This window comes from Heptranchias perlo, chromosome 28 (genome assembly GCF_035084215.1).
Source record: "Heptranchias perlo isolate sHepPer1 chromosome 28, sHepPer1.hap1, whole genome shotgun sequence".
Lineage (NCBI taxonomy): Eukaryota > Metazoa > Chordata > Chondrichthyes > Hexanchiformes > Hexanchidae > Heptranchias > Heptranchias perlo.
The window spans coordinates 3,425,476-3,451,962 of record NC_090352.1 but is presented as its reverse complement, the minus strand read 5'-3'; the positions used below and the strand labels follow the sequence as shown (position 1 = coordinate 3,451,962).

At 48.1% G+C, this 26,487-nt stretch overlaps 1 protein-coding gene across 4 annotated transcripts in view; it reads left to right on the top strand.

The window, feature by feature from the left end:
* Positions 1-26,487, top strand: part of p2rx1 (purinergic receptor P2X, ligand-gated ion channel, 1) — a 92,775-nt gene that overhangs the window by 24,921 nt on the left and 41,367 nt on the right. For all 4 annotated transcript variants that reach the window (XM_068007930.1, XM_068007932.1, XM_068007931.1 and 1 more), the window contains exon 2: positions 19,729-19,876. In XM_068007930.1, coding sequence (XP_067864031.1) covers positions 19,729-19,876 — 148 coding nt within the window. The remainder of the gene's footprint in view (positions 1-19,728; positions 19,877-26,487) is intronic.

Below are 26,487 nucleotides of genomic sequence, written 5' to 3'. Positions count from 1 at the left end.
AATCAAGTATCATACTGGTAAAAGGTGAGCAAAATTCTTGATCCTTGAGAGCCAACCTTCCCCTGAAGTTTACCTATCTAAGACCCAAAACATACATTCCCCTTTAGGTGTAGTGTTCAGATGCAGACACAGGTAAGAATTCAGTTACATTCATATCCAAGCACGGAGGGGGTCCAACACCCCTGCACCACTTGGAAAATACGGTACATACATAGAAAAATAATACACCCAAACTTAACAATCTCAAAATTAAATAACAGAAGCTATGTAAATCCGCCGCCCGTCCCCGGGCGGCCAGGCTAATCCCTGTTCGGGCTACAGTACACTACTCCCTTCGGTGTGGCCGCCCTGTCCTGTACCTTTGGTCCCTCGCAGCCTGTGGCTGCTGGCTGGGGACCTCTGTCCTCAGATCGATCCCTGACTTGAGGGGCTGCCCTTTTAAATTGGGGAGCCGGTGACCACGGTTTCTTTGGCCGTGGCGTTCGTGGGGGCCTTCTAGGGACTCTGGCTGGTCGGGGTTTTCTGGCTGGTGGGTCTTTAACCCGAGCCACTGTCCCCTCTTGTGCGGTCTGTGGAATCTCCACTGCCGCTGGCTGGGGATTTCTATCCTCAGGCTGTACCTCTTCTAAACCTGTGTCAGGGGCAGGTAACTCTCTGCCCTCAGGTCCCACCTCGTCTGAGTCCCAGATGAGCGGGGGAGTGTCCCAAACGGTGGGTGGGATGGCCCTTCCCTTAAAACAAGCCACTGCACCTGCTTGTGCAGTCTGTGAGTTTGCTCCTGCTGCAGGCTGAGGATTTTTATCCTCAAACCTTGCCCCAACTGGCTGTTCCCTTCTCTCCGATTTAAACAACTTACATTGGTTAATGTGGAACCATTTGGTGCGCCGAGGCAGCTTTATGGCGTATACCATGGGGCTTGCCTTATCTACAATGCTGTAGGGCCCCATGTATAATGGTTCTAGACTGCCTACCCGAGCAAGATTCCTAACCATAACCTGATCCCCTATCTCCCACTCGTGGTGCGTACGGGGTTCGAGCAGCAGTCGGTTACTCTGATGCTGTTTTCCCATGTTGCTAGCAGCCTGCCAGTGAACCTGTTTAAGGTGTTCAAACAGATTCCTGACGAAGCTGTCCCGGTTCACCTCTCTGAGCTGACCCTCCGTGAGCACCGGGGCTAGCACATGGGTGGGGTCCGCATAACCCTACCAGTCATGAGCTCGTGTGGGGAATACCCCGTGCTTTTTGACTGGCTGGCTCGGATCCCCATTAGGACCAACGGTAAGACTTCTACCCACTTTCTAGGTGAGTCTACCGTCTCTTTCCTCAGCCTTTCTTTCAAGGTTCTGTTCATCCTCTCTACAATCCCTGAGGACTGTGGGTTGTGTGCAACGTGCCATTTCCCCTCTATGCCAAGTACCATAAGGATATTCTGCATGACCTGCCCGGTAAAGTGGTTCCCTTGGTCGGACTCCATGTACTGTGGTAGCCCCCATCGTGAGAACACCTCCCTGACCAGGATCCTGGCTGTACTCATAGCCGTGGCTGTTCGACAGGGGAAGGCTTCTACCCACTTTGTGAACACATCCACCAGGACCAGGCAGTACTTATAGCCTCCCTGGGTGGTGGGTAGGGGCCCGATGTAGTCGACCTGGATCGACTGCCATGGTCCCTCTACCCTCCTGATGTGTCCCATAGGTACTTTACGTTTGTGGGGGTCAGGGTTGTTAGCAGCACAAACCAGACAGCTGGCACAGAACTCGCAGACATCTTCCCTGAGTCCTGGCCACCATCTTGCCTGTTCCACCCGCTGCCAGGTGGTCTCAGGCCCGGGATGCCCCGCTCCTGGACCCTCATGGGCCAGTTGAAGGAATTCCCTCCTGTGCTGCTGCGGTACTACCCATTGCTCTCCCTTAAACAGCATGCCCTCCTTTACAGAGAGGGCTGCTGTGCTGTAAGGGCCCTCTATCCTTTTCCCTTCTGCCACTGCACTGAGGACTGCCTTGAGGACGGGGTCTTGGGTTTGGACCGGGGTGGGGAAGATCTCGGGGTGTGCAACCACGTACACTACCGCGGACAGTTCAGCCTGCTGGGCGCTCATGGTGCTGGGGAGCTTAATTGCCAGGGCAAGGTCTGCCGCTGGGTCATAAACTCCACACTCCGTGAGTCGCTCACCAGCAGATACTGTGCTGGAGCCATCCACATAGATTTCACGGCCTGTGGGGTGTATCCCGGCCCGTAAGCCTATGTTTACTTCCCAAACCCCTTCTATGGAACACCGGTGGGCTGTTCCAGGATATACCAGGTTAGCTGCGAGCTTTGGCTCGCAGAGCCCTTTTACTTTCAGGTCCATCTGTGAGAGAAGCAGGGTCCAGCGAGCAATGCGGGCACTGCTCACTGTCCCATCCTTGATTCTCCCGTCCAGGAGCATCTGGGTGGGCGTGTGATGGGTGAGGAGGGTGATGGGAGAGGTACCTGTGAAGATCAGCGATCTTTTCACAGCCCAATATGTGGCCAAGAGGTGCCTTTCACAATTGGAGTAGCTCTTCTCCACATCTGTGAGTATCCTGGAGGAGTAGACCACCGGTCTCAGCTTGCCATGCCGCTCTTGGAGCAGCACAGCACTCAGGCTGTCCCCGCTGGCTGCTACCTCCAGGAAGAACTCTTCCCCTCCATCTATGGCCCCTAGAGCTGGTGCGGTCTGCAGATCTTTCTTGAGCCTGACAAATGCTGCCTGGCAACCCTCATCCCAAACCCACTCCACTCCCTTATGCAGGAGTCGGAGCAGAGGGGCTGCTGTGGCCGCATAGTCCTCAATGAAGTCTCTGCAGTACCCGGTTAGCCCTAGAAACGATCTCACTCCCGTGACTGTGTTGGGGACTGGTAACTCCTGTACTGCTTCCCGTCTCGCTTTATCTATGGCCCTTTCCCCAGCGCGTATTGTTAGGCCCAGGAATTTCACCTCCTGCTGGCCAATCTGTGCTCTCTTTGGGTTCACTTTAAAACCTTCCTGCCCGAGCAGTTCCAGCAGTTCGGCCAGAAGTGGGCCATGCTCCTCTCTCGAATCGGTGAATAGGAGCAGGTCATCCACGTATTGTACCAGCTGCCTGGGCTGGCTGAAGCCCTTTAAACTGTTTGCCATGCATTGGTGGAAAATGCTGGGGCTATTGTGGAAGCCCTGAGGCGGACAGTTCCAGGTGTACTGTTGCCCTTTAAAGGTAAAGCAAACTTGTACTGATCTTCTCTCCTTAAAGGGATGGACCAAAACCCGTTGGAGATATCCAGCATCGTGAAAGTGGTCGCGGATGCTGGGATACTTCCTATCAGGTCGGCAACTGCTGCTACCGTGGGTGCACAGGCTGGGATGTTACTGTTGAGCACCTGATAGTCCACTGTGGCCCTCCAGGAGTTCTCCGGTTTTCTAACCGGCCACAGTGGAGAGTTCACGTGGGTGGCTATCGGTCTCAGGACGCCCTGTTGCACTAAAGAGGACATGGCTGCTTCCATGTCTGGCTCCGCTTCCCTGGGGAAGTTATATTGCTTTTGTGGTCGGGCCATAGGGTCCCCGTCTACACTGACCTCGAACCCGTTGACCCTCCCACAGTCGTGTTTGTGTGTGGCAAATGTGGCTCGGTGGGCTCGCACAAATGCCTGGAACTCCCTTGGGGTATTGCTGACCATGAGTTCGAGGTTATAACCCTCTTTAGGCTTCATGGTGCACAGGGTCCCCTTCCCCTGTTTCCCTGGGATGACGACTACTCCGCCTTCCTTTCCTGTATTTGCCCCCCACAGGCAGTGATTCCTCAAATCCACTAGGATCCCGTTGGTTACAATAAAGTCGGCTCCCAGGATCCCTTTTCCACCCTCCACTTCCCACTTCATTAGGACACAGGTCCACTTAGAGCGGAGTGTTCCTAAACGAATGGTCAGCGGGATGGAAAATGAGCCAGCCTGTTCTTTACCTGTGAATCCCGACAGACTGTATGGGACCCCGTTAGATAGAGGTGAGGTGGTGGGGTGAGCTGAATGGATCACGGTACATGATGCTCCCGTGTCCAACAGATAGGTCCCCTTTACCTCTTCTATCTCCATCTCAACGAGGGGTCTCTTCCATAAGTCGTAGGTAAGGGAACACAGGTAAACAGGCTGCGCTGGCTCTAGTCAGGGTTGTGGGTTAGATGGGGCTGATGGGGTCAGAGTGCCGGTGGTGGCTGCTACCTTCCCTGGGCCAGTCAATTGGGTTCTCATGGTGTCCAAAAATGACTCGACCGTGGCGGGAGGGATTCCTGTCTCTGCCTTTTGGGCTGGGGTTGAGGAATTCTTTCCCTTGTTATCTTTCCAAGGATTCTTACACTCCTTCCTCCAGTGTCCATCCTTCCCACACCCATAACAGTTAAGCTTTGTGCTGGAAGGGTTATTCCCTTCCTGATGCCACTCCTTCCTACCCTGGCCGGGTTTCATTTCATGCACTTTCCCTTTAGGTGGGTGTGCATTGGTTCCTTTACCATTACGGTAAGCAATGGTCAATTGTCTGACCACTGTGAGTTCGGTAGTCATGGGATTCTTTGGGTCAAACCACATTCCTGCCGCAGCCCTGACCTGTGGCAAGCTGTTTGCCACCAGGCAACGGAGCCAGTGGGCCCGCTGATCCTGGTCCAGGTTAGCCCGGTTAGGCGTCCCACTGCATGCGCTCCTATACACCGGCCACAACCTGTCTGCAAAAGCCTGCGGGGTTTCTCCTACGAGCTGCACTGTTTTTTCCACCCGGGAGAAAGGACTTCCCTCATTCATCCCCATGGCCTCAAGAACTTCCTCCTTGAGCTCCCCATAATCACACTGTCCCATCTTACATTGGTCAGAGAGGGACTGGAAGAGTTTACTCTCCAGGGAGAATAGCAGCATTTTGGCCTGTTCAGCATCATTGCACTCGTTGATGCTGCTTGTTCCACTTCCCTGAAGTGGACCGAGGGGTCCCCATTTGCAGCAAGTTTAGTTAAATGGCTTCCCATGGCCCTAAGCTGTTGGGTGCCGTGGGGAACTACGAACTGGTTTTGGAGGGGTCCCTCATCCCCGTTATCAGCGGGCGGGCCGAACCTTTGCTGCCGGGCCGGGCACATCGGCCCCGGTCCCAGCCTCTCTTGCTGGGGGTTTTCCTCCTCAGCTTCTGCCCCTAATTCCACCACCCACTCCTGCCAGATTTCGCTAAAGCTTGGCGCTACGGGTGGTGGTCGTGGGCCCTCCTGCTCCTCAACCGGGTCGTCCCTTGGCACTACCTGTGGTGTCTGAACCGTTCTCCCCAGGTTCCCTGTGAAGTCGACCTGGGCTGCACTCGGGCTTATGAGGCACACCAGGCCTTTTGCCGTCCTTAGAGCAAGGTTCAGACTCTCAATCTGCTTCTGGCAGGGGCCATGGTCTGAATCCTCAAACCTCTGTGCGCTCACTATCTTATAGTCTGCCTGTAAGCCTTTTACTTTCTCCTCCTGCTCTCTTACTTGTCTTGCCAGGCGGGCATTCTTTTCCCGCAACCTCAGCTCGTTGTTCTTGTCCTCAGTGACCTGACACTGTAAATATTCCTGCTGGGTCTTATGCTCCCCCACTAACTGCACCCTTTCCTGGTTCAGAGTCTGCAATGCTAACAGTAACTTCTCCCCTGCTAGGGCCTTTGTTTGGACTTCAAGGGCTGACTGCCGGATCTCAGCTGCCTGTGCTTCAACGAGCCTGTCCAAAAGCTGGATCTGTTTCTTGAAGCACATCAGCCAGACTGCCTTTTCTATGGATTTTTTATGATCCTTCCCTTCTGTCCATTTAGCTGCAGCATCTACCGGGCGCCCAGCCTTTAACAGATTAGTGACCCATTTTTTTTCAATATTCACCTTACTGAACACATAATTTGAGATCCTCTCTTCCATTACAGTTCTCTCTTCCAAATCAGTGTCCACTGTGTTACAACCCTTTTGCCAAGGTCCCATCTGGGTCGCCATTTTGTCGGGGGTGGTGGTGTGTGTCAGCTTCACCTCTGACTACTGAGCGGTCCGAATCGCTCCCACTCCCTGGGTTCTAGACCTTGGACTTATTTGGGGGTTGTGACAAAATGCAGCAGACAACTGGTTTTGGTGCAAGAAAAAAACTGGGTTTATTGAAGTCACAAATGAACTTATAACATTAGGATAATACTGAGATACAAAGTACACTTAGTTAAGAATGGGGAACACACGGCATAACGAGGGAAAATCACCCTACTAATCCCCTTACCCTTGTCCCACCCCCAAAACCGAACTCAATTGAACTAGGAGAGGTCAGGGATCATGCTCACCAAACCAGGGTTCCTTGACAGTTCGAAATCCAGCCAGGTAAGCCGGTTGCAGTTTTGGGGTCCGCTCTTTGTGTCCTCTGGGCCCTGCCGTCCCCACGTGGTCCTGGTCTGTGGAATCTGCGAAGGTTCTTCAGTTGGATAGAGTCTGTTGGTGTGGTAAGGCGCAGTTGTGGGTGGGCGATCTTCGTGGAGGGCTGCCGTTGCCTTGTTGCTGCTCCAAAACTGCTGTTTAAAACCTGTTCCAAAACAAACCCCCCCTGCCCCTTCGTAACTGGTGGCCCAGTTATACTGTTTTTTTTCGAATTTCTTATCTGAATCCAAATCAAGGTTAGTTCTTTGTCTGATTATGGTGGGCTTCTTCAGGTGATTGTTGGCTTCCTGTCCCCGTAACTAGTCTTGAACTGAAAGCCATTGTATGTGAAGTATTGATGGGTTTGCATAATTGCATTGATTGCTACCTTCCTGCTTTAGTAGTTAGTAGCGATAATTTACGCAAGGTTTTGATGGGCTTTAGTTTCATGTAAGATGAAATCTTTCTCTGGGTTGATTGTTTTAAAGGGAAGAATGCGTATTCTGTCTTCTCTCATTGTCTGGTATTCAGGCAACAATCCACACTGCACCCAACAAGCCCGGGCATGTCCAGTCCCAGGCCTGCATGGGCCTAACCTCCTGCCTGCAGGGATCCACATTTAACCCAGCAGTTGGGTCCTCTGCCATAAAAGTCCAAAAGTCATATCCTCGTTGATATGAAAAATGTGGGAATTTTGAGAACCCTTCACATCAATGCCGTTTCATTATCAACCCGGCAGGAGGAACAGTACAAGCTGAGGTAGCTGGACGGTTACAGCCTCCCTGCACCATGCAACAACCAATCCAAGAACTGACAACACCCAATAAACTGATGGAGTTGAAGTAACAGGCGACCTTGGGAGTTCAACTTATATTCCAGTCGGGAGTCAAGCACACAAGCCTGTGAAGTACAGTGATACCTGCACACTTTCTGTTTGTCACATACATTAAACAGACACACATGCTGTCTCTAAAAGTCTCCACTTTTCAAATAATGTTTACTTCCCTTTCAAAATCCTTTTACCGTATAGACTGGTGTTTCCAGATGTGGCTCAGTGGTAGCACTCTCGCCTCTGAGTCAGAAGGTTCTAAGTCCCACTCCAGAGACTTGAGCACAAAATCTAGACTGACACTCCACTGCAATACTGAGGGAGTGCTGCACTGTCAGAGGGGCCGTCTTTCGGATGTGGACGTTAACCTGAGGCCCCGTCTGCCCTCTCAAACTGGGTGTAAAAGATCCCATGGCACTATTTCGAAGAAAAGCTAGGAGAATTCTCCTCGGTGTTCTGGCCAATGTTTATCCCTCAACCAACACCACGCAAAAACAGATTATCTGGTTATTATCTCATTGCTGTTTGTGGGATCTTGCTGTGCACAAATTGGCTGCTGCATTTCCTACATTACAACAGTGACCACACTTCAAAAGTACTTCATTGGCTGTAAAGTGCTTTCAGTCAGTGAAAGGGGCTATAGAAATGCAAGTCTTTCTTTCAATTGTCATCACTTCAGCGGAAACTGTCTCAGAGAAGCCATCGTCACGGTTGATGCTGTGGAATATTTTGGATACTATATAAACCTCATTCACTGTCTGATGACTACGCCCTGTGTTGGACATACCAGTCGATGCTCTATTTTAATTTGACTTATGTGTTTAGGCCCTGTCTTGTTCGATCCACGCTTCAGATAGAGTAAAGAAATTCCTCCCAGTTTTATACCGCAAATCTACCTTTGCCACCTGTCAGTCTCGATACACAGCTGAGAAATTATTAACCCAAAAAAGTGATATGATGAATACAAATGAGCATCTTTAGAAATGAAGCATGCAGCTGGGCTGTGCAATCAATTTTATCAGTGACGCACTGCACTTTCTACATCCCATTTTCCATCACACTGCACCTATGAGGAGAGCAGGTATACTGTAAATTTAGTCTAAACTTTACAAATGAGAACTTGCATTCATATTGCACATTTCATGACTTCAGGGTGTTCCAAAGTGCTTTACAGCCAATGAAATACTCCTGGAGTGTAGTCACTGTTGTAACATAGGGATGATGTGGAGATGCCGGTGATGGACTGGGGTTAACAATTGCAAACAATTTTACAACACCAAGTTATAGTCCAACGATTTTATTTTTAATCCCACAAGCCCAAAAGCCCCCGAAAGCTTGTGGGATTAAAAATAAAATCGTTGGACTATAACTTGGTGTTGTAACATAGGGAAACACAGCAATCATTCTGTGTGTAGCAAGATCCCACATCAATGAGATTAATGACCAGATAATTTTTTTTAATGATGTTGGTTGTAGGATAAACATTGACCAGGACACCAGGAGAATTCCCTGCTCTACTTGAAATAAAGCCATGAGATTCTTTTATGTCCACATGAGAAGGCAGACAGGACCGCGGTTTAATGTCTCACCCAAAAGACGGCACCTCCAACAGTGCAGCACTCCCTTTAACAGTGCAGCACTCCCTTTAAAAGTGCAGCACTCCCTCAGGACTGTACTGGAGTGTCAGCCTGGATTATGTGTTCAAGTCTCCGGAGTGGGATTAGGAACCTACAAACTTTTAATTCAGAGGTGAGAGTATTACCCATTGAGCCACAGCTGACGCCTAAGACAAAAGCTTGATACTCAACAGAATACGCAAACAGCTCTTTGAAATCCTGACTGTATTGTCTTGCTTACTCGCCTCAACAAATTCAGCAATTTTTACTGTACCCACAGTATTTTTACAGTGACGTACAAAATACAAAGATACGAGAAAAGGGAGGGAATAAACCATCAGACCCAACAAGCCAATCCCATCCATACAGGTTCCAATTGTATGCACCATGGACCCAACCTCTAACCATGCAATCTCTGGGAGGCAAACAACAGAGGGAAAAGCATAGATCCATGGACAAACATGGAAGTTACAACACGGCAGCAGGCGATAACCAGGAACGTTATCTGAGCGCCTTCCTTTAAGGACTGCTGGTTCGGCCATTCCTATGTTAAGTTCCCCCGGGCATGACTTGCGCAGTGAGCTCGCCACCCATTGGACCACTGAAATTGGGGATGTCACGGGTCCCCGATTTGTTTACATTGACGAGGCTCCCATGGGCAGCAGCGCTGGGCAACTGTTTCCCGGCCCGCTCCAGAATCGTGGTGAGCCGAGGGTTGGCAGGAACGGGCAGTGAGTCCTACAGAACGCACAGAACAAGTCTTTCAAAACTTTAAATATAAATGTTTCTCTCTTTTTGAGACACTAAAGCACTAATGGACGTGCAACAGATGTCATGATCTTGCAGTGCATTTATCTCAATCATAGTGCACTGAGCATTTCTGGGTCTAGGCTTGTATTCCCTTGAGTATAGAAGATTCAGGGATGATCTAATCGAGGTGTTTAAGATGATTAAAGGAGTTGATAGGATTGATAGAGAGAAACTATTTCCTCTGGTGGGGGAGTCCAGGACAAGGGGGCATAACCTTAAAATTAGAGCTAGGCCGTTCAGGGGTGATGTCAGGAAGCATTTCTTCAAACAAAGGGGAGTGGAAATCTGGAACTCTCTCCCCCAAAAAGCTGTTGAGGCTGGGGGTCAATTGAAAATTTCAAAACTGAGATTGATCGATTTTTGTTAGGTAAGGGGATTAAAGGTTACAGAACTAAGGCGGGTAGATGGAATTAATGTACAGATCAGACATGATCTGATTGAATGACGGAACAGGCCGAAGGGGCTGAATAGCCTACTCCTGCTCCTTTGCTCCTATGTTTCTTGTTCATAGGAGATAAACCCAGTGTAAAGAAAGAAAGGCCTAGGGATTGGATCACGCAGAGATTGTTTGCAGGTGGAAATCGTGTGCTGAAGGATCCAATATGGCGTGCGGCGTGCACACGCCCATTCCACACCGGGTATGCATCGCGCGGCATGTTAGTTATTGGGCCCACCTGCAACAGTCCATGCAGATCGTGGGCCTAACGGGTGTTTCAGGCTCCCTTCCTCTGCAGGCTGCGGTCAGTTCTCTCAGGTGCAGAGCAGCCAAACCAGCGGCCTTTAAAGGGCTGCTGGAAGCTGCCACCTCTTACTTACCGGAATGCAGAGTCAAAAGGAGCAGGAGTGGCTCCTCCTGGCTCCAGTTAAAACTGTGGAGCAATGCTGGCCGCTGCTCGCATCCCCACTCCTCCCGATCTTCTGCTCCCCTCCCCCCACACCCCCCCACACCGGGACTCACCATTGTTCCAGTGCCGGAGTCCACATTGGCCGACCTCCATCTTCTACACTGCCTCGTGGAAGAGGACCAACTTCTAGGCTAAAGTCTAGCAGGAACTAATTTCTAGGCCATAAACTTTCATTCATATAGCATCTTGCACATTCTCGGGACATCCTGAAGTGCTTCACAGTCAATTAATTACTTTTGAAGTGTACACATTTATATAATTACCATCCCAACACTAAGAAAGGTGACATCACCCATAACCCCTGAGTTCACTGACCTACATTGGCTCCCGGTCCAGCAACGACTCGATTTTAAAATTCTCATCCTTGTGTTCAAATCCCTCCATAGCCTCGCCCCCTCCCTATCTCTGTAACCTCCTCCAGCCCTACAACCCACCGAGATCTCAGCGCTCCTCCAATTCTGTCCTCTTGTGTATCACCGATTCCCTTCGCCCCACCATTGGCGGCCGTGCCTTCAGCTGCCTAGGTCCTAAGCTCTGGAATTCCCTCCCTAAACCTCCCCACCTCTCTACCTCTCTCACCCCCTTTAAGTTGCTCCTTAAAACCTACCTCTTCCTGTCCTAATATTTCTTTATGTGACTCGGTGTCAAATTTTGTCTGATAATCGCTCCTGTGAAGCACCTCGGGACGTTTTATTGCATTAAAGGCGCTGTATAAATGCAAGTTGCTGTTGTGATGATCTGGAAATTCAGTGGGGTTGTCCCACTCTCCCGCCGTGACCCTTGGGGAAACAGCTGTTGCGGTTTCTGCCACCCTCCCCCTGGAGTTAATGCAGGAGCCTGGCATTAGGCCTGCGAAATCTCAAGGGCCACGTTTCATACATTTAACCAAGTCCAGTGGACAATTTTCAGGTGAAATTGTCCAGCGATGTTCGGTCATCAATATATTTTATCGTATTCCTTTTAGAATCTAATTAAACAGGATTAAATATTAATGCCCGTCGAATAGGTGGATTATTGCACGTTGTGTCTAGAGTGAGCTTCTTGTACTCTGCAGAAATACTCTGTAATAATGGTGTAACGGCCCTGATTACATTGTGTGGGTGTGTGACTAGTTTTAGGTGCTGTGTCAGTATCACTGACTGGCAATTATCTTATTACCCAATAAAAGAATTGCACAAAGCATTCCGTCATGCTGCAAATGAATCCATTCAGGGGTAGAGTCAGCATTCTGGGAGCAAAGCCTCACTTTACACTGGCTGTCAGGAGCTAATTTCCTTGCAGAGCTTTGAGTCTGGTACCAACTGCCAAGGATAGTACAAAAGCAAAGAAGTTATGCTAAACCTTCATAAATCACTGGTCAGGCCTCAGCTGGAGTATTGTGTCCAGTTCTGGACACTGCACTGTAGGAAGAATGTCAAGGCCTTGGAGAGGGTGCAGAAGAGATTTACTAGAATGGTTCCCGGGATGAGGGACTTTAGTTAGTGGAGAGACTGGAGAAGCTGGAGTTGTTCTCCTTACAGCAGAGAAGGTTAAGGGGAGATTTAATAGAGGTGTTTAAAATTATGAGGAGTTTTGATAGAGTAAATAAGGAGAACCAGTTCCCACTGGCAGGAGGGTCGGTAACTAAAAGATACCTCCATAGATACGGGGATGGTGCCAGAGGAATGGAGAATTGCAAATTTTACACCCTTGTTCCAAAAAGGGTGTAAGGATAAACCCAGCAACCACAGGCCAGTCAGTTTAACCTCGATGGTGGGGAAACATTGAGAAACGATAATCGGGGAAAGAATTAACAGTTACTTAGATGAGTGTGGATTGATTAGGGAAAGCCAGCACGGATTTGTTAAAGGCAAATCGTGTTTAACTAACCTATAAAGTTTTTTGATGAGGTAACAGAGAGGGTAGATGAGGGCAATGCAGTTGATGTGGTGTACATGGATTTTCAAAAGGCGTTTGATAAAGTGCCGCATGGTAGGCTTATCATCAAGATTGCGGCCCATGGAATAAAGGGGATAGTAGCAACATGGATACAGAATTGGCTAAGGGACAGGAAACAGAGAGTAGTGGTGACCGGTTGTTTTTCGGACTGGAGGGAGGTGTACAGTGGTGTTCCCCAGGGGTCGGTGCTGGGACCACTGCTTTTCTTGATATATATTAATGACTTGAACTTGGGTGTACAGGGCATAATTTCCAAATTTGCAGATAACACAAAACTTGGAAGGGTAATAAACAGTGAGGAGGATAGTGATAGACTTCAAGAGGATATAGACAGGCTGGTGGCATGGGCGGACACGTGGCAGATGAAATTTAACATAGAAAAATGCGAAGTGATACATTTCGGTGGGAAGAGCGAGGAGAGGCAATATAAACTAGAGGGCACAACTCTAAAAGGGGTACAGGAACAGAGAGATCTGGGGATATATGTGCGCAAATCGTTGAAGGTGGCAGGGCAGGTTGAGAAAGCAGTTAAAAAAATTACAGGATCCTGGGCTTTATAAATAGAGGCATAGAGTGCAAAAGCAAGGAGTTGTGGTGAACCTTTGTAAAACACTGGTTCGGCCACAACTGGAGTATTGTGTCCTGAGCTGGGCACCGCACTTTAGGAAAGATGTGAAGGCCTTAGAGATGGTGCAGAAGAGATTTACTAGAATGATTCCAGAGATGATGGACTTTAGTTACATGGATAGTCTGGAGAAGCTGGGGTTGTTCTCCTTGGAACAGAGACAGTTGCACGGAGATTTGATAGAGGTGTTCAAAATCATGAAGGGTCTAGACAGAGTAGATAGAGAGAAACTTTTCCCATTGGTGGAATGGTCAAGAACCAGAAGACATAGAATTAAGGTGATTGGCAAAAGAACCAAAGGTAACATGAGGAATAACTTTTTTACACAGCGAGTGGTTATGATCAGGAATGCACTGCCCGAGGGGGTGGTGGAGGCAGATTCAATCATGGCCTTCAAAAGGGAACTGGATAAGTACTTGAAAGGAAAAAAAATGCAGGGCTACGGGGATAGGGCGGGTGAGTGGGACTAGCTGGATTGCTCTTGCTTAGAGCCGGCGCGGACTCGATGGGCTGAACGGCCTCCTTCCGTGCTGTAACCTTTCAATGATGCTATGATTCTATGATTCTACCTGGTAATTGGCAAAAGAACCAGAGAAGAGATGAGGAGAAATTATTTTATGTAGCGAGTTATAATAATTTGGATTGCACTGAAAGGGCGGTGGAAGCAAATTCAATAGTAACTTTCAAAAGGGGAATTAGACAAATACTTGAAAAGGAAAAATTTGCAGGGCTATGGGGAAAAAACAGGGGAGTGGGACTAATTGGACAACTCTTTCAAAGAGCCAGCACAGGCACGACAGGCCGAACGGTCTCCTTTGCTGCAGTAAGATTCTGTGGCAAATCCAGCAGAGAATATCAGTAGTAGTGTAGATTCTGCATCAGCACCAACCTGAAGTGAATCTTTCGTGGGAGTATTACACCAGTGCTACCTTTCACTAATCTATACTTAACCACTCCAGGCATTGTCTGCCGTTACCGTTAACTGGATTTAAATTAATGGTACCATGGCAAAGCGGCACAGTATCTGTTCCTGGTACAGTGTCGCACTCAACTGGAGTGGGGACCGGAGAACAAAGGCCCGATTTTAACCCGGAGCGGGAATCAGGCGGGCTGAGGCCAAGGCCGAGGCGAGAGCCAAACTCCCCTGCCCTGGCAGCCGAGGGCCTGGCCGAAAAGGCAACTGGTCCTCAGGTGGAAGGGCAGGAGGCCGCTGGCCGGGACAGAAGGAACGGTCATCGGCACTCAGGTAAGTCGCGCGGAGGGGGATGCGTTGGGAAGAGAGGAGAGCCCGGGGCCTGAGAGGCCTAAGCCTTGCCTTGTGGGGCCTCGGATGATGCCCTCCTGCTCCTCCTGGTCCCACAAGGAAAGTTTTTACAAAACAGCGGATAAACTTACCTCAGACTCTGACCTTAAAACAGGACCCCGCCGGCTTCAGGTGGCCAATCTTACCGCCTGCCCAGAAGAGCAGGTTAAAATTCCAGACTGCGGGAAGAGAGCGGGACATTGACAGGTAATTCTCCCGGCCGATTTTAACTGCCCACCCGTCCGATTACCCCCAAGCGGGGGGTGGGGGGGTGGGTGCAGGGCTACAATCGGCCCTTCGGATGGAGAGGTGAGCAGGGCTGATTGATAGAGCTCTGGATTTCAATCAGGAAAGTAAGAGCATTGTCCAGAGAAAACTAATGGTTCTAGTCACCATCGTACGGGCGACGTGAGGCTGTATATATTCAAGCAACTAAAACCAACTTTGGGAATAAGGATTAAACACTAGGGTTCCCTTTGAACTTCCGCTGAAGTTACATTAGGAAAGCTTGTGAATTTAAAATAAAATTGCTGGACTATAACTTGGTGTTGTAAAATTGTTTACAGAAGTTACATTGGAGGAACAAGAGATTCCCCTGAGGCATTTCAACTTGTGTATTTCATAAATAATAAAGAACAGCGATGATACCTAGCTGCCTGACATCGCCTCACGCACAGATTAACACGTGTTTTTATAAACGTCTGCAACTTGTTAATTTAATGCTAATTAGCATCGAGTTCCGCAGTTGAACAGCCAGTTCAAGTGATCAGAGCTTTGTCCCAGTGTGTTCTAACAGGAGGGGACCTGTCATTTGCATCACATTGCGGATGTCAATGAGGACTGAAGTCACACTAAGAACCTTATACACCATGGTACTGGGAGAGAAAGGTATTTCATCAAAGAACGCAGCAGTAAGGTCATCAAAGTAGCTGGCACTCCAGCTAACTGCCTCAATTACTCTGTGGCTTAGTGCTGGGTCATTAAGAATGTTTCTTTCACAGCCACATGGTGATATTTTGAGTTGCCTGACGCACTGATCTGCCACCCACTGTGTGATCTGTTAAGCCAGATTTTGCTTGGGGCCATGAGATGAAAGGTTTCACAATACCAGGGAAACTGACTACAATTTTCACACAACTTCTCAGTTTAAATTCCCTTATTTTGGTCATTTTTCTATCTCCGTAGATGGCAGCTCCTGCCCACTTTTATCTTCATCGGCAATAATCAGATGCACTGAGAGTTTTATTTGACCAATGCAAGAGACAATGGGGGTGGATTTTGATTTTGTTAAACAGGTGATAGCAGGTCAGCAGCCTGCTTCACATCTCTCCCCACTGAAGTCAATAGAAATCAGGAGAGATGGAACACAGGGCACTATCACCTGTTTAACACTTCACACAAAGTCACAATCTACCCCAATGTGGGTCATTTCAACCTAACCCACCTAGTAGGAAATTGACATGATCGGAACAGCCTCCCATTTAACACCCCGACCAATTTAACTGCCCATTGGAGTGTCAGTCTAGATTTTGTGCTCAAGTCTCTGGAGTGGGGCTTGAACCCACAGCCTTCTGACTCAGAGGTGAGTGCGCTGCCCACTGAGCCTCAGCTGACACAGAAACCAATAGGGATGTGACAGATCGAGTTCCCAAGCCAATTTTCTGACCTTGCCCATCACCATTGCACTGAGAGGTCAGCACACAGCCATTGGGAAATCCAGGCCCTTATCTGCTCTATTTTCACAGCTTTGTGCAGAGCGTGAGGGCAGACAAATTTTCTGGGGCTTTTCTCAATTATCTTTGGGGATCAGGAGACAAAATGACTGCGGCAGAGTCTATCGTAGGATAGAGCTGAGAAAGGTGTTAGTCACCTTCTAAGTCTTTCTCCATTATTCTATTGTAAACAATTTTACAACACCAAGTTATAGTTCAGCAATTTTATTTTAAATTCACAAGCTTTCGGAGGCTTCCTCCTTCGTCAGGTGAACGATGTGAAAATGAAATCCTCGAAATGAAATCGCATTTATAATTCACAGAACAATGCTTGGTGAGTACAGACAGTTTTTTCAACTGCCCGTTGCCAAGGCAATCAGTGTGCAGACAGACAGGTGTTACCTGCCAGGTCTCACAGAATATACAAATCACCAAAAAATAACAACAAACAAAAGTTCCGCACCCATGAGGACGGCCTCAACCGGGATCTTGGGTTCATGTCACGCTACACGTTACCCCACCAGCGAACAAATGTTATCTGTTTTTAATATAACGGGTCAGTTGCTGTCTTTTCTATGTTTCTACCTCTCTATCTCTGTTTTTTTTTGTTTGTTGTTTTTTTTGGTGATTTGTATATTCTGAGACCTTGTAGGTAACACCTGTCTGTCTGCACACTGATTGCCTTGGCAACGGGCAGTTGAAAAAACTGTCTGTAATCACCAAGCATTGTTCTGTGAATTATAAATGCGATTTCATTTCGAGGATTTCATTTTCACATCGTTCACCTGAGGAAGGAGGAAGCCTCCGAAAGCTTGTGAATTTAAAATAAAATTGCTGGACTATAACTTGGTGTTGTAAAATTGTTTACAATTGTCAACCCCAGTCCATCACTGGCATCTCCACATCATGACTTCCATTATTCTATTTCATACACTGTCATTATGTATTTTCTGTGCAGTGGAAGCAATCTTGAAGAGTTAGTTCAAGAACTTAATGGGGCCGACAGTGCCAGTGTTGAAGCCCAAAGCCTTTCGGTTGTCAAGGCTTTGCATCATCAAGTGCTGCAGCCTGAGATCTAGTCAGCACCCAATGCGCTCCACGCACCAAAAGGCATGGCGGCTGTTTGAACAGGACGTGGAACGTTGGCCAGGTTTAATAAGTGATTGTCTTAGGCTGAAGTTCCATAATGCAGCTGAAGTACCTGATGGAAGGGGTGCTTCACCGAAATCCTGCCCAAAAATAATGACACGTCTCCTTCCTGGTGGCCCTCTCCTTCCAACAAGGCCGACCTTTGTTCATGCTGCCTCCTGCTCCTTGGGTCCAAAAGCCGATGTGCCCCCAAAACACTTTCTTTTACCAGAATCACGTTGGATCTTTAAGGGCAGTCAGTGGCTGCTGGTGTCTGACAGTTTGGGCATCGGCTCGCGTGTCGCTGGTCATAGAACTCACAATGAGCAGAGTGCTAATCCCATCGGCCCACCCTGTGCGTGAAGCCAACCGCAGAAATATATCGGTGAGCTGACCTCGCACCATCAGGTGAGGTGGGATTGTGTAAAGGTCAGGTGCACATCACTTGAGTAACGTTGGTCCCAGCAATGCTGGTTTGGGATCTCCGTTATTGGCCTCAGTAACTCAGTCTATGAAATATATACAATAAAGTCTACATGAGTGTGGATAATTTCACAAAATAAGCTCATGTGGTGTATTTCTGGCTTCATTCACTGATAAGGAAACACCACACTTTCAGTTGCAATATTGACAACACATACCTTCCCAGTGATAGAAGTTTGAAACTCCATGGGGGTCCTGGCGGTAGTAGAGAGCAGGTGATAGCGAATCAGCAGCCTGTTTTACACCTAGCCATTGACGTCAAAGGAAACAAAAATCAGCTGGGTGTAAAACAAGCTGCCGATTGGCCACCGCCTGTTCTGTCCTGCCGCCCAGGCCCATTTAAAATATTCATGGCCGTGGAGACTGTTCAAAGACATTCTTATCCGCACAAACCAGTGACTAGGAAATATTTCCTGCATTTATTGGTTAGATGACATTATTTATAAAATAATCTGTCTCATTGCCCACTAGAAGAGGAGGTTTCCAGAATGTGGAGCGGGCCCTGGTTCCACAGTCGTGTAGTGGTTATGTTACTGGACTGATACTCCAAAGGACGTGAGACCAAATCCCCATCACGGCAGTTTGAGAATATGAATTCAGTTAAAAAAAAATCTGGAAATAAAATGTTGGTAACAGTAAAAATGACCATGAATCTGTTGGATTGTTGTCAAAACCCAACTGGCTCACTAACTTTTAGGGATGAAAATTTGCTGTCCTTATCTGGTCTGGTCTCTATGTGACTCCAGTCCCACACCAACTGCCCTCTGAAGTGGCCCATCAAGTCACTCGGTTGTCAGGCTAACTAGGGATGGGCAATAAATGCTGGCCTTGCCAGCGAAGCCCGCATTACAAGAATGATTACAAAATTATTCTGCAAAGGGCCTTGAGGTCAGCCTAGCAGGGCGGGTGTTGGTTCCTCTGCTCTCTGCCAATGAAACAGGGCAGGCACCTCTCAAGTGCCATTACAGGTGCAAGTGGCCTACCCTGACTGATAAAGACCCCATGCCCAGTATGTGGGTCGGGGTCTACGTCCTTTGCTATGGGTGTGTGAGAGTCCCACTCCAGACATGTCAGCTGTGGCTCAATGGGTAGCACTCTGAGGTTAGAAGGTTTTAGGTTCAAGTCCCACTCCATGGGCTTAAGCAAAAAATCCAGGCTGATACTCCACTGAAGTACTGAGGGAGTGCTGCACTGTTGGAGAGGCTGTTTTTTGGATTAGGCCCCAGCTGTCCTCTCAGGGGATGTAAGAGATCCCATGACACTATTTTGAAGAGCAGGGGAGTTCTCCCCGATGTCCAACATTTATCCCTCAACCAACACCTAAAACAGATGATCTGGTCATTTATCTCATTGCTGTTTGTGGGACCTCGCTGTGTGCAAATTGGATGCCGCGTTTCCTACGTCACAACAATGAGTAAACTTAAAAAAAAATGTACGTCATTGGCTGTAAAGCACTTTGGGATGTCCTGAGGTCGTGAAAGGCGCTTTAGAATTGCAAGTCTTTCTTTTTCCACCAATGGAGATGGGACCATGGGATTTTGGCCCCATAGAGTATAGTACAGTATATGGTAGTGGAGGTACTTGGATGGACCTGTGGAACAGGCTGCTGACTCGCGTGGTGTACGCTGATTTACTGAATTCCTTCAAGAACTGGACCTGTGCCTGGAGCGGAGATCACCTTGTACAAGAGGTAAGTGCCGTATAACATTAATCAGGGCCAGACCGGTCTCCTGGACTAGTTTCAATCGCCAAAGGGGGATGGAGAGGAGATATTTTCCCCCTCATTGGCCTGGGTTTTTATCTGTTTTTTAGCCTCTCCCAGGGGATTACTTGGCTCCGGATGGGGTGGGGTGCCTATATATTGTGATTCACAAGTTGTGTGGGACATACTGGATGGGCCAATGGTTCTTCTCCTGTCTGTCATTGTCCGTATGTGCTTTACTGTAGGGTACCAAGTGTCAGGTAGAGTAAACGTTCAGTTTTCATTCTTCTGCTGCAGGTGGGTTTTCATCTACGAGAAAGGTTATCAGTCCACGGATTCCATCATAAGTTCCGTCACAGTTAAAGTGAAAGGCATCGGTTTCACCAACCTCTCCAACATCGGCCCCAAGGTCTTGGATGTAGTTGACTACACCTTCCCATCACAGGTAAGATATGGTGATGGAAGCAGATCCAATCGTGGCTTTCAAAAAGGAAAATTTGCAGGGCTACGGGGAAAGAGTGGGGGAATGTGACTAATTGGGTTGCTCTTACAAAGAGCCGGCACAGGCTCAGTGGGCTGAATGGCCTTCTTCTGCACTGTAACAATTCTGTGATTCTATGATTCTGAGATATATCCAGAAATGACGGTAAGCTGCGAACTGTGACTCAACAATGCTACCCATTGGAACGTTACAGCTAGAATAGGGGCCCTAGAAACACAAATCAACTAGAGGGGTAGAGTCTGAAGCAATTACAGAGACCTGGTTACAGCCTCAGCAAGGCAGGGAGCTAAATATACCATATATATTTAGGACTACAACACAGGTCTACATGCATGCTAAACAGCAGAAGCAACATGCTATAGACAGCTAAGCGATTCCACAACCAACGGATCAGATCAAAGCTCTGCAGTCCAGCCACATCCAGTCGTGAATGGTGGTGGACAATTAAACAACTAACAGGAGGAGGAGGCTCTGTAAACAACCTCATCCTCAATGATGGCGGAGTTCAGCATGTGAGTGCAAAAGACAAGGCTGAAGCATTTGCAACCATCTTCAGCCAGAAGTGCTGAGTGGATAATCCATCTCGGTCTCCTCCAGATACCTCACCATCACAGAAGCCAGTCTTCAGCCAATTCGATTCACTCCATGTGATATCAAGAAATGGCTGAGTGCACTGGATACAACAAAGGCTATGGGCCCCCTCAACATCCCAGCTGTAGTGCTGAAGGCTTGTGCTCCAGAACTAGCTGCGCCTCTAGCCAAGCTGTTCCAGTACAGCTACAACACTGGCATCTACCCGACAATGTGGAAAATTGCCCAGGTATGTCCTGTCCACAAAAAGCAGGACAAATCCAATCCGGCCAATTACCGCCCCATCAGTCTACTCTCAATCATCAGCAAAGTGATGGAAGGTGTCGTCGACAGTGCTATCAAGCGGCACTTACTCACCAATAACCTGCTCACCGATGCTCAGTTTGGGTTCTGCCAGGACCACTCGGCTCCAGACCTCATTACAGTCTTGGTCCAAACATGGACAAAAGAGCTGAATTCCAGAGGTGAGGTGACAGTGACTGCCCTTGACATCAAGACAGCATTTGACCGAGTGTGGCACCGAGGAGCCCTAGTAAAATTGAAGTCAATGGGAATCAGGGGGAAAGCTCGCCAGTGGCTGGAGTCATACCTAGCACAAAGGAAGATGGTAGTGGTTGTTGGAGGCCAATCATCTCAGCCCCAGGACATTGCTGCAGGAGTTCCTCAGGGCAGTGCCCGAGGCCCAACCATCTTCAGCTGCTTCATCAATGACCTTCCCTCCATCATAAGGTCAGAAATGGGGATGTTCGCTGATGATTGCACAGTTTTCGGTTCCATTCGCAGCCACTCAGATAATGAAGCAGTCCGAGCCCGCATGCAGCAAGACCTGGACAACATCCAGGCTTGGGCTGGTAAGTGGCAAGTAACATTCGCGCCAGACAAGTGTCAGGCAATGACCATCTCCAACAAGAGAGAATCTAACCACCTCCCCTTGACATTCAACGGCATTACCATCGCCGAATCCTCCACCATCAACATCCTGGGGGTCACCATTGACCAGAAACTTAACTGGACCAGCCACTTAAATACTGTGGCTACGAGAGCAGGTCAGAGGCTGGGTATTCTGCGGCGAGTGACTCACCTCCTGACTTCCCAAAGCCTTTCCACCATCTACAAGGCACAAGTCAGGAATGTGATGGAATACTCTCCACTTGCCTGGATGAGTGCAGCTCCAACAACACTCAAGAAGCTCAACACCATCCAGGACAAAGCAGCCTGCTTGATTGGCACCCCATCCACCACCCTAAACATTCACTCCCTTCACCACTGGCGCACTGTGGCTGCAGTGTGTACCATCTACAGGATGCACTGCAGCAACTCGCCAAGGCTTCTTCGACAGCACCTCCCAAACCTGCAACGTCTACAACCTAGAAGGACAAGAGCAGCAGGCACAAGGGAACAACAGCACCTGCACGTTCCCCTCCAAGTCACACACCAACCCGACTTGGAAATATATTGCCGTTCCTTCATCGTTGCTGGGTCAAAATCCTGGAACTCCCTACCTAACAGCACTGTGGGAGAACCGTCACCACACAGACTGCAGCGGTTCAAGAAGGCGGCTCACCACCACCTTCTCAAGGGCAATTAGGGATGGGCAATAAATGCCGGCCTCGCCAGCGACGCCCACATCCCATGAACGAATAAAAAGAAATAGGATTCCTAGGGGGGTTAGTGAACACAGGAAAGGGGGCTGTGGCAGCATTAATGAATAATTGTCGCATTAGAAAAGAAATATTGAAGGTTACAGCACAGAAGGAGGCCATTCAGCCCATTATGTCTGTACCAGTTCTTTGCTGGAACAATCCAAAACTAATCCCATTGCCCTGCTCTTTCCCCATAGCCCTGTATCTTCTTCTAATATTTAATTAATTTCCCTTAAAAGAGGCAATGGTCTCTGCCTCAACCATTCGCTGTGGTAAAGCACCCCATGCTCCAACAACCCTCTGTGTAAAGAAATTTCTCCTAATCTCGGTCCTCACCTGACAGTTTTAAATTGATGACCCTTTGTCACTGACTTACCAACCAGAGGGAAGATCTTTCCCTAATCACTATATCAAAACCTTTAATAATTTTTAAAAAAACATCCATTAAATCTCCTCTTGTCCTTCTCTGCTCCAATGGAAATAGTCCCTGTATCTCATGTCTCTCTTCATACCTAAAGTTTCCCATCCCCGGTATCACCCTGGTGAATCTACTCTGTACTTTCTCTATGGCTTTAATGTCCTTTCTATAATGGGGCGTCCAAAATTACACACAGTGCTCTAACTGTGGCCTAACCAATGTTTTGTACAAGTTCAACATCACCTCTTCTAAGGGTTGATTGTCCTCTGGTGGGCGCCCAGTATTGGAGGAGCATTGTACCCGTGAGGAGACTGCTGCATGGCCCTGGCAAACCCCACCCCTGGATGTGCCTCAAAACCTTGGAGGAAATGTGGGTCTCTCAGGCCTGTAGTTGCCCTCCGGACCACCGAGATCGAGGAGAGCAGCAGCAAGAAGGTGCTGAGTGCTGCCAATCACTCGTTGGGGGGGGGAGGGGGTGCAAATATCATAGTAGAAATAGCACAGGAGGTGGCCGTTCGGCCCATCGTGCCTGTGCCGGCTCTTTGAAAGAGCTACCCACATTGTCCCACTCCCCTGCTCTTTCCCCATAGCCCTGTAAATGTTTTCCCTTCAAATATTTATCTAATTCCTTTTTGAAAGTTACTATTGAATCTGCTTCCACCGCCCTTTCAGGCAGATCATTACAACTCGCTGTGTAAAAAAGAAATGTTTCCTCATGTCGCCTCTGGCTCCTTTGCCGATCACCGTAAATCTGTGTCCTCTGGTTACCGACCCTTCTGCCACTGGAAACAGTTTCTCCTTATTTACTCTATCAAAACCGTTCATGATTTTGAACAACTCTATCAAATCTCCCCTTAATCTTCTCTGCTCTAAGGAGAACAATCCCAGCTTCTCCAGTCTCTCCACATAACTCAAGTCCCTCATCCCTGGAACCATTCTAGTAAAACTCTTCTGCACAAAATAATTCCCCACTTTCCTGTGAAGTCTTCAGCTTGCCCCCGAGATCACTGTGGATCCTTCAGGGGTCTGGGGCAGGCCCGTGTGCCAGCTTTTGACGGGAAATCATCTGCTGGGGACTGAGTAGCGGAAGAATGAGGCGGGAGGCTGGGAAAACCCGCCCTCAACTCATTTAAAAGTGAACACTGGCCCTGGACCGAGGTGCACTAGTTACTCTGCATGGGGAAGCCCTAGGAAATCCCAGGATAGCTCAATGATTGCTGAGACCTGAGACGTAAATCGGTGCCCGCTCCATTTTCCGCAGCCTTGTGCCCGGGGAATGCCGGTGCAGGGCAGAAAAAAATCTATCCTTTACTCTTTGCCCCTCTATATGAAACCCAAAATGCTGTTGGCCCTTTTTTAATGGCTTCATCTACATTTTCAGGGAATTATGTACAGTCCCCACCACTTATAGTGGGCGGGTCAGTGCTAGCGTGATTTGCCCGCCACGTGTGTTAGACGGTTTACCCCCTCCATCTGCAACGCTCAGGACGTTCAGAAGCAAGAACTGAAATAGCCGCAAAATAGATTTAACGCTAAAATGATGGCAGCTATGTATGAAAAAGTTCATTTATCAAGATGCAGCTATCCCTTTGTTGAAGTACGTGTAGATTTTGGCTATTTTAGAATATTCCTTAGGGAGGTGTAGTCAGAAAATAAATGGTCATAAGAACATAAGAAATAGGAGCAGGAGTAGGCCATTCGGCCCCTCGAGCCTGCTCCACCATTCAACCAGATCACGGCTGACCTTCGACCTCAACTCCACTTTCCTGCCCGATCCCCATATCCCTTGATTCCCCTAGAGTCCAAAAATCTATCGATCTCAGCCTTGAGTTTCAATGGCTCAGCATCCACAGCCCTCTGGGGTAGAGAATTCCAAAGATTCACAACCCTCTGAGTGAAGAAATTCTTCCTCATCTCAGTCTTAAATGGCCAACCCCTTAGCCCGCGACTATGTCCCCTTGTTCTAGACTCTCCAGCCAGGGGAATCAATCACTCAGCATCTACCCTGTCAAGCCCCCTCAGAATCTTATATGTTTCAATGAGATCACCTCTCATTCTTCTCAGCTCCAGAGACTATAGGCCCATTCTACTCAATCTCTCCTCATAGGACAACCCTCTCATCCCAGCAATTAATCTAGTGAACCTTCGTTGCACCACCTCTAAGGCAAGTATATCCTTCCTCAGATAAGGAGACCAAAACTGTACACAGTACTCCAGGTGAGGTCTCACTAAAGCCCTGTACAACTGTAGTAAGATTCCTTACTCTTGTACTCCAACCCCCTTGTAATAAAGGCCAAAATGCCATTTGCTTTCCTAATTGCCTGCTGTACCTGCATGCTAACCTTTTGTGTTTCTTATACCAGGACACCCAAATCCCTCTGAACACCAGTATTTAATAGTTTCTCACCATTTAAAAAATATTCAGTTTTTCTATTCTTCCTACCAAAGTGACTAACCTCACATTATACTCCATCTGCCACCTTCTTGCCCACTCACTTAACCTGTCTCTATCCCTTTGCAGACTCTTTGTGTCCTCCTCACAGTTTACTTTCCCACCTAGCTTTGTATCGTCAGCAAACTTGGATACATTACACTCCGTCCTTTCATCTAAGTTATTAATATAGATTATAAATAGCTGAGGTCCAAGCACTGATCCTTGCAGCACCCCACTAGTTACAGCCTGCCAACCTGGAAATGACCCGTTTATCCCTACTCTCTGTTTTCTGTCCTTTATCGAATGCCTTTTGAAAATCCAAATATACTACATCCATTGGTTCCCCTTTATCTACCCCGCTAGTTACATCCTCAAAAATCTCTAATACATTTGTCAAACCATGATTTCCTTTTCATAAAACCATGTTGACTCTGCCTAGTCATATTATGATTTTCTAAGTGCCCTGTTACCACTTCCTTAATAATGGATTCCTGCATTTTCCCGATGACCGATGTCAGCCTAACTGGTCTGTAGTTCCCTGTTTTCTCTCTCCCTCTCTTCTTGAATAGCGGGGTAACATTTGCTACCTTCCAATCCACTGGGACCATTCCAGAATCTAGAGATGAGTGAGGTACAGGTGTAAGGATAGGTCTGACGGTCAAACTACAGCGGAGATGGAAGATTACCTTCCAGCACCTTGGTGAAGCTGTGTCGATACCACTTAGAGGTGATCAAATATACAAGGGAATTGCACCTTAATGAGGTGCGAACTACTGATTGAAAGAGGGGAGATGAGGAGAATTTTTTTTACACAGCGAGTTGTTATGATCTGGAATGCGCTGCCTGAAAGGGTGGTGGAAGCAGATTCAATAATAACTTTCAAAAGGCAATTGGATATATAATTGTAAAGGAAAAATTTGCCGGGCTATGGGGAAAGTGCTTGGGAGTGGGACTAGTTGTATAGCTCTTTCAATGAGATAGCACAGGCATGATGGGCTGAATGGCCTCCTTCTGTGCTGCATGATTATATGAGCACCTGTGTCTGCCTGAAATACCCGGTGAGCTTAATTCACTTTAAGTGGCAGCTTTGTAATTGACTGTAATGGAAAATATTTCTTTTGGCCGAGTTAAACTTGAGCGGTTTAAATGGTTGGGGACTGTCTTTGACCTCCTACACCTTTCTGTTCATTCATACCCTCCAGTGTCTTTCCATTGAGTCTCTACACCCATTCCTTGTTTTCCTCCAAGAATGTATTACCTCTTATTTCCCCACGTTAAATCGTATCTGCCACCTGTCGGCCCATTCCGTTAGCCTGATTATGTCTTCCTGAATCTTTTATGGTCCTCTCGCTGTCCTCCCAACTTTTGTGTCATCAGCATGGTGATCGGGGACCTGGGGGTCATGTTGTGCTCCCAAATCCTGGGGGTTAGGGTCCTGGGGTTCATGGTCCTGGGGTTCGGGGTCCTG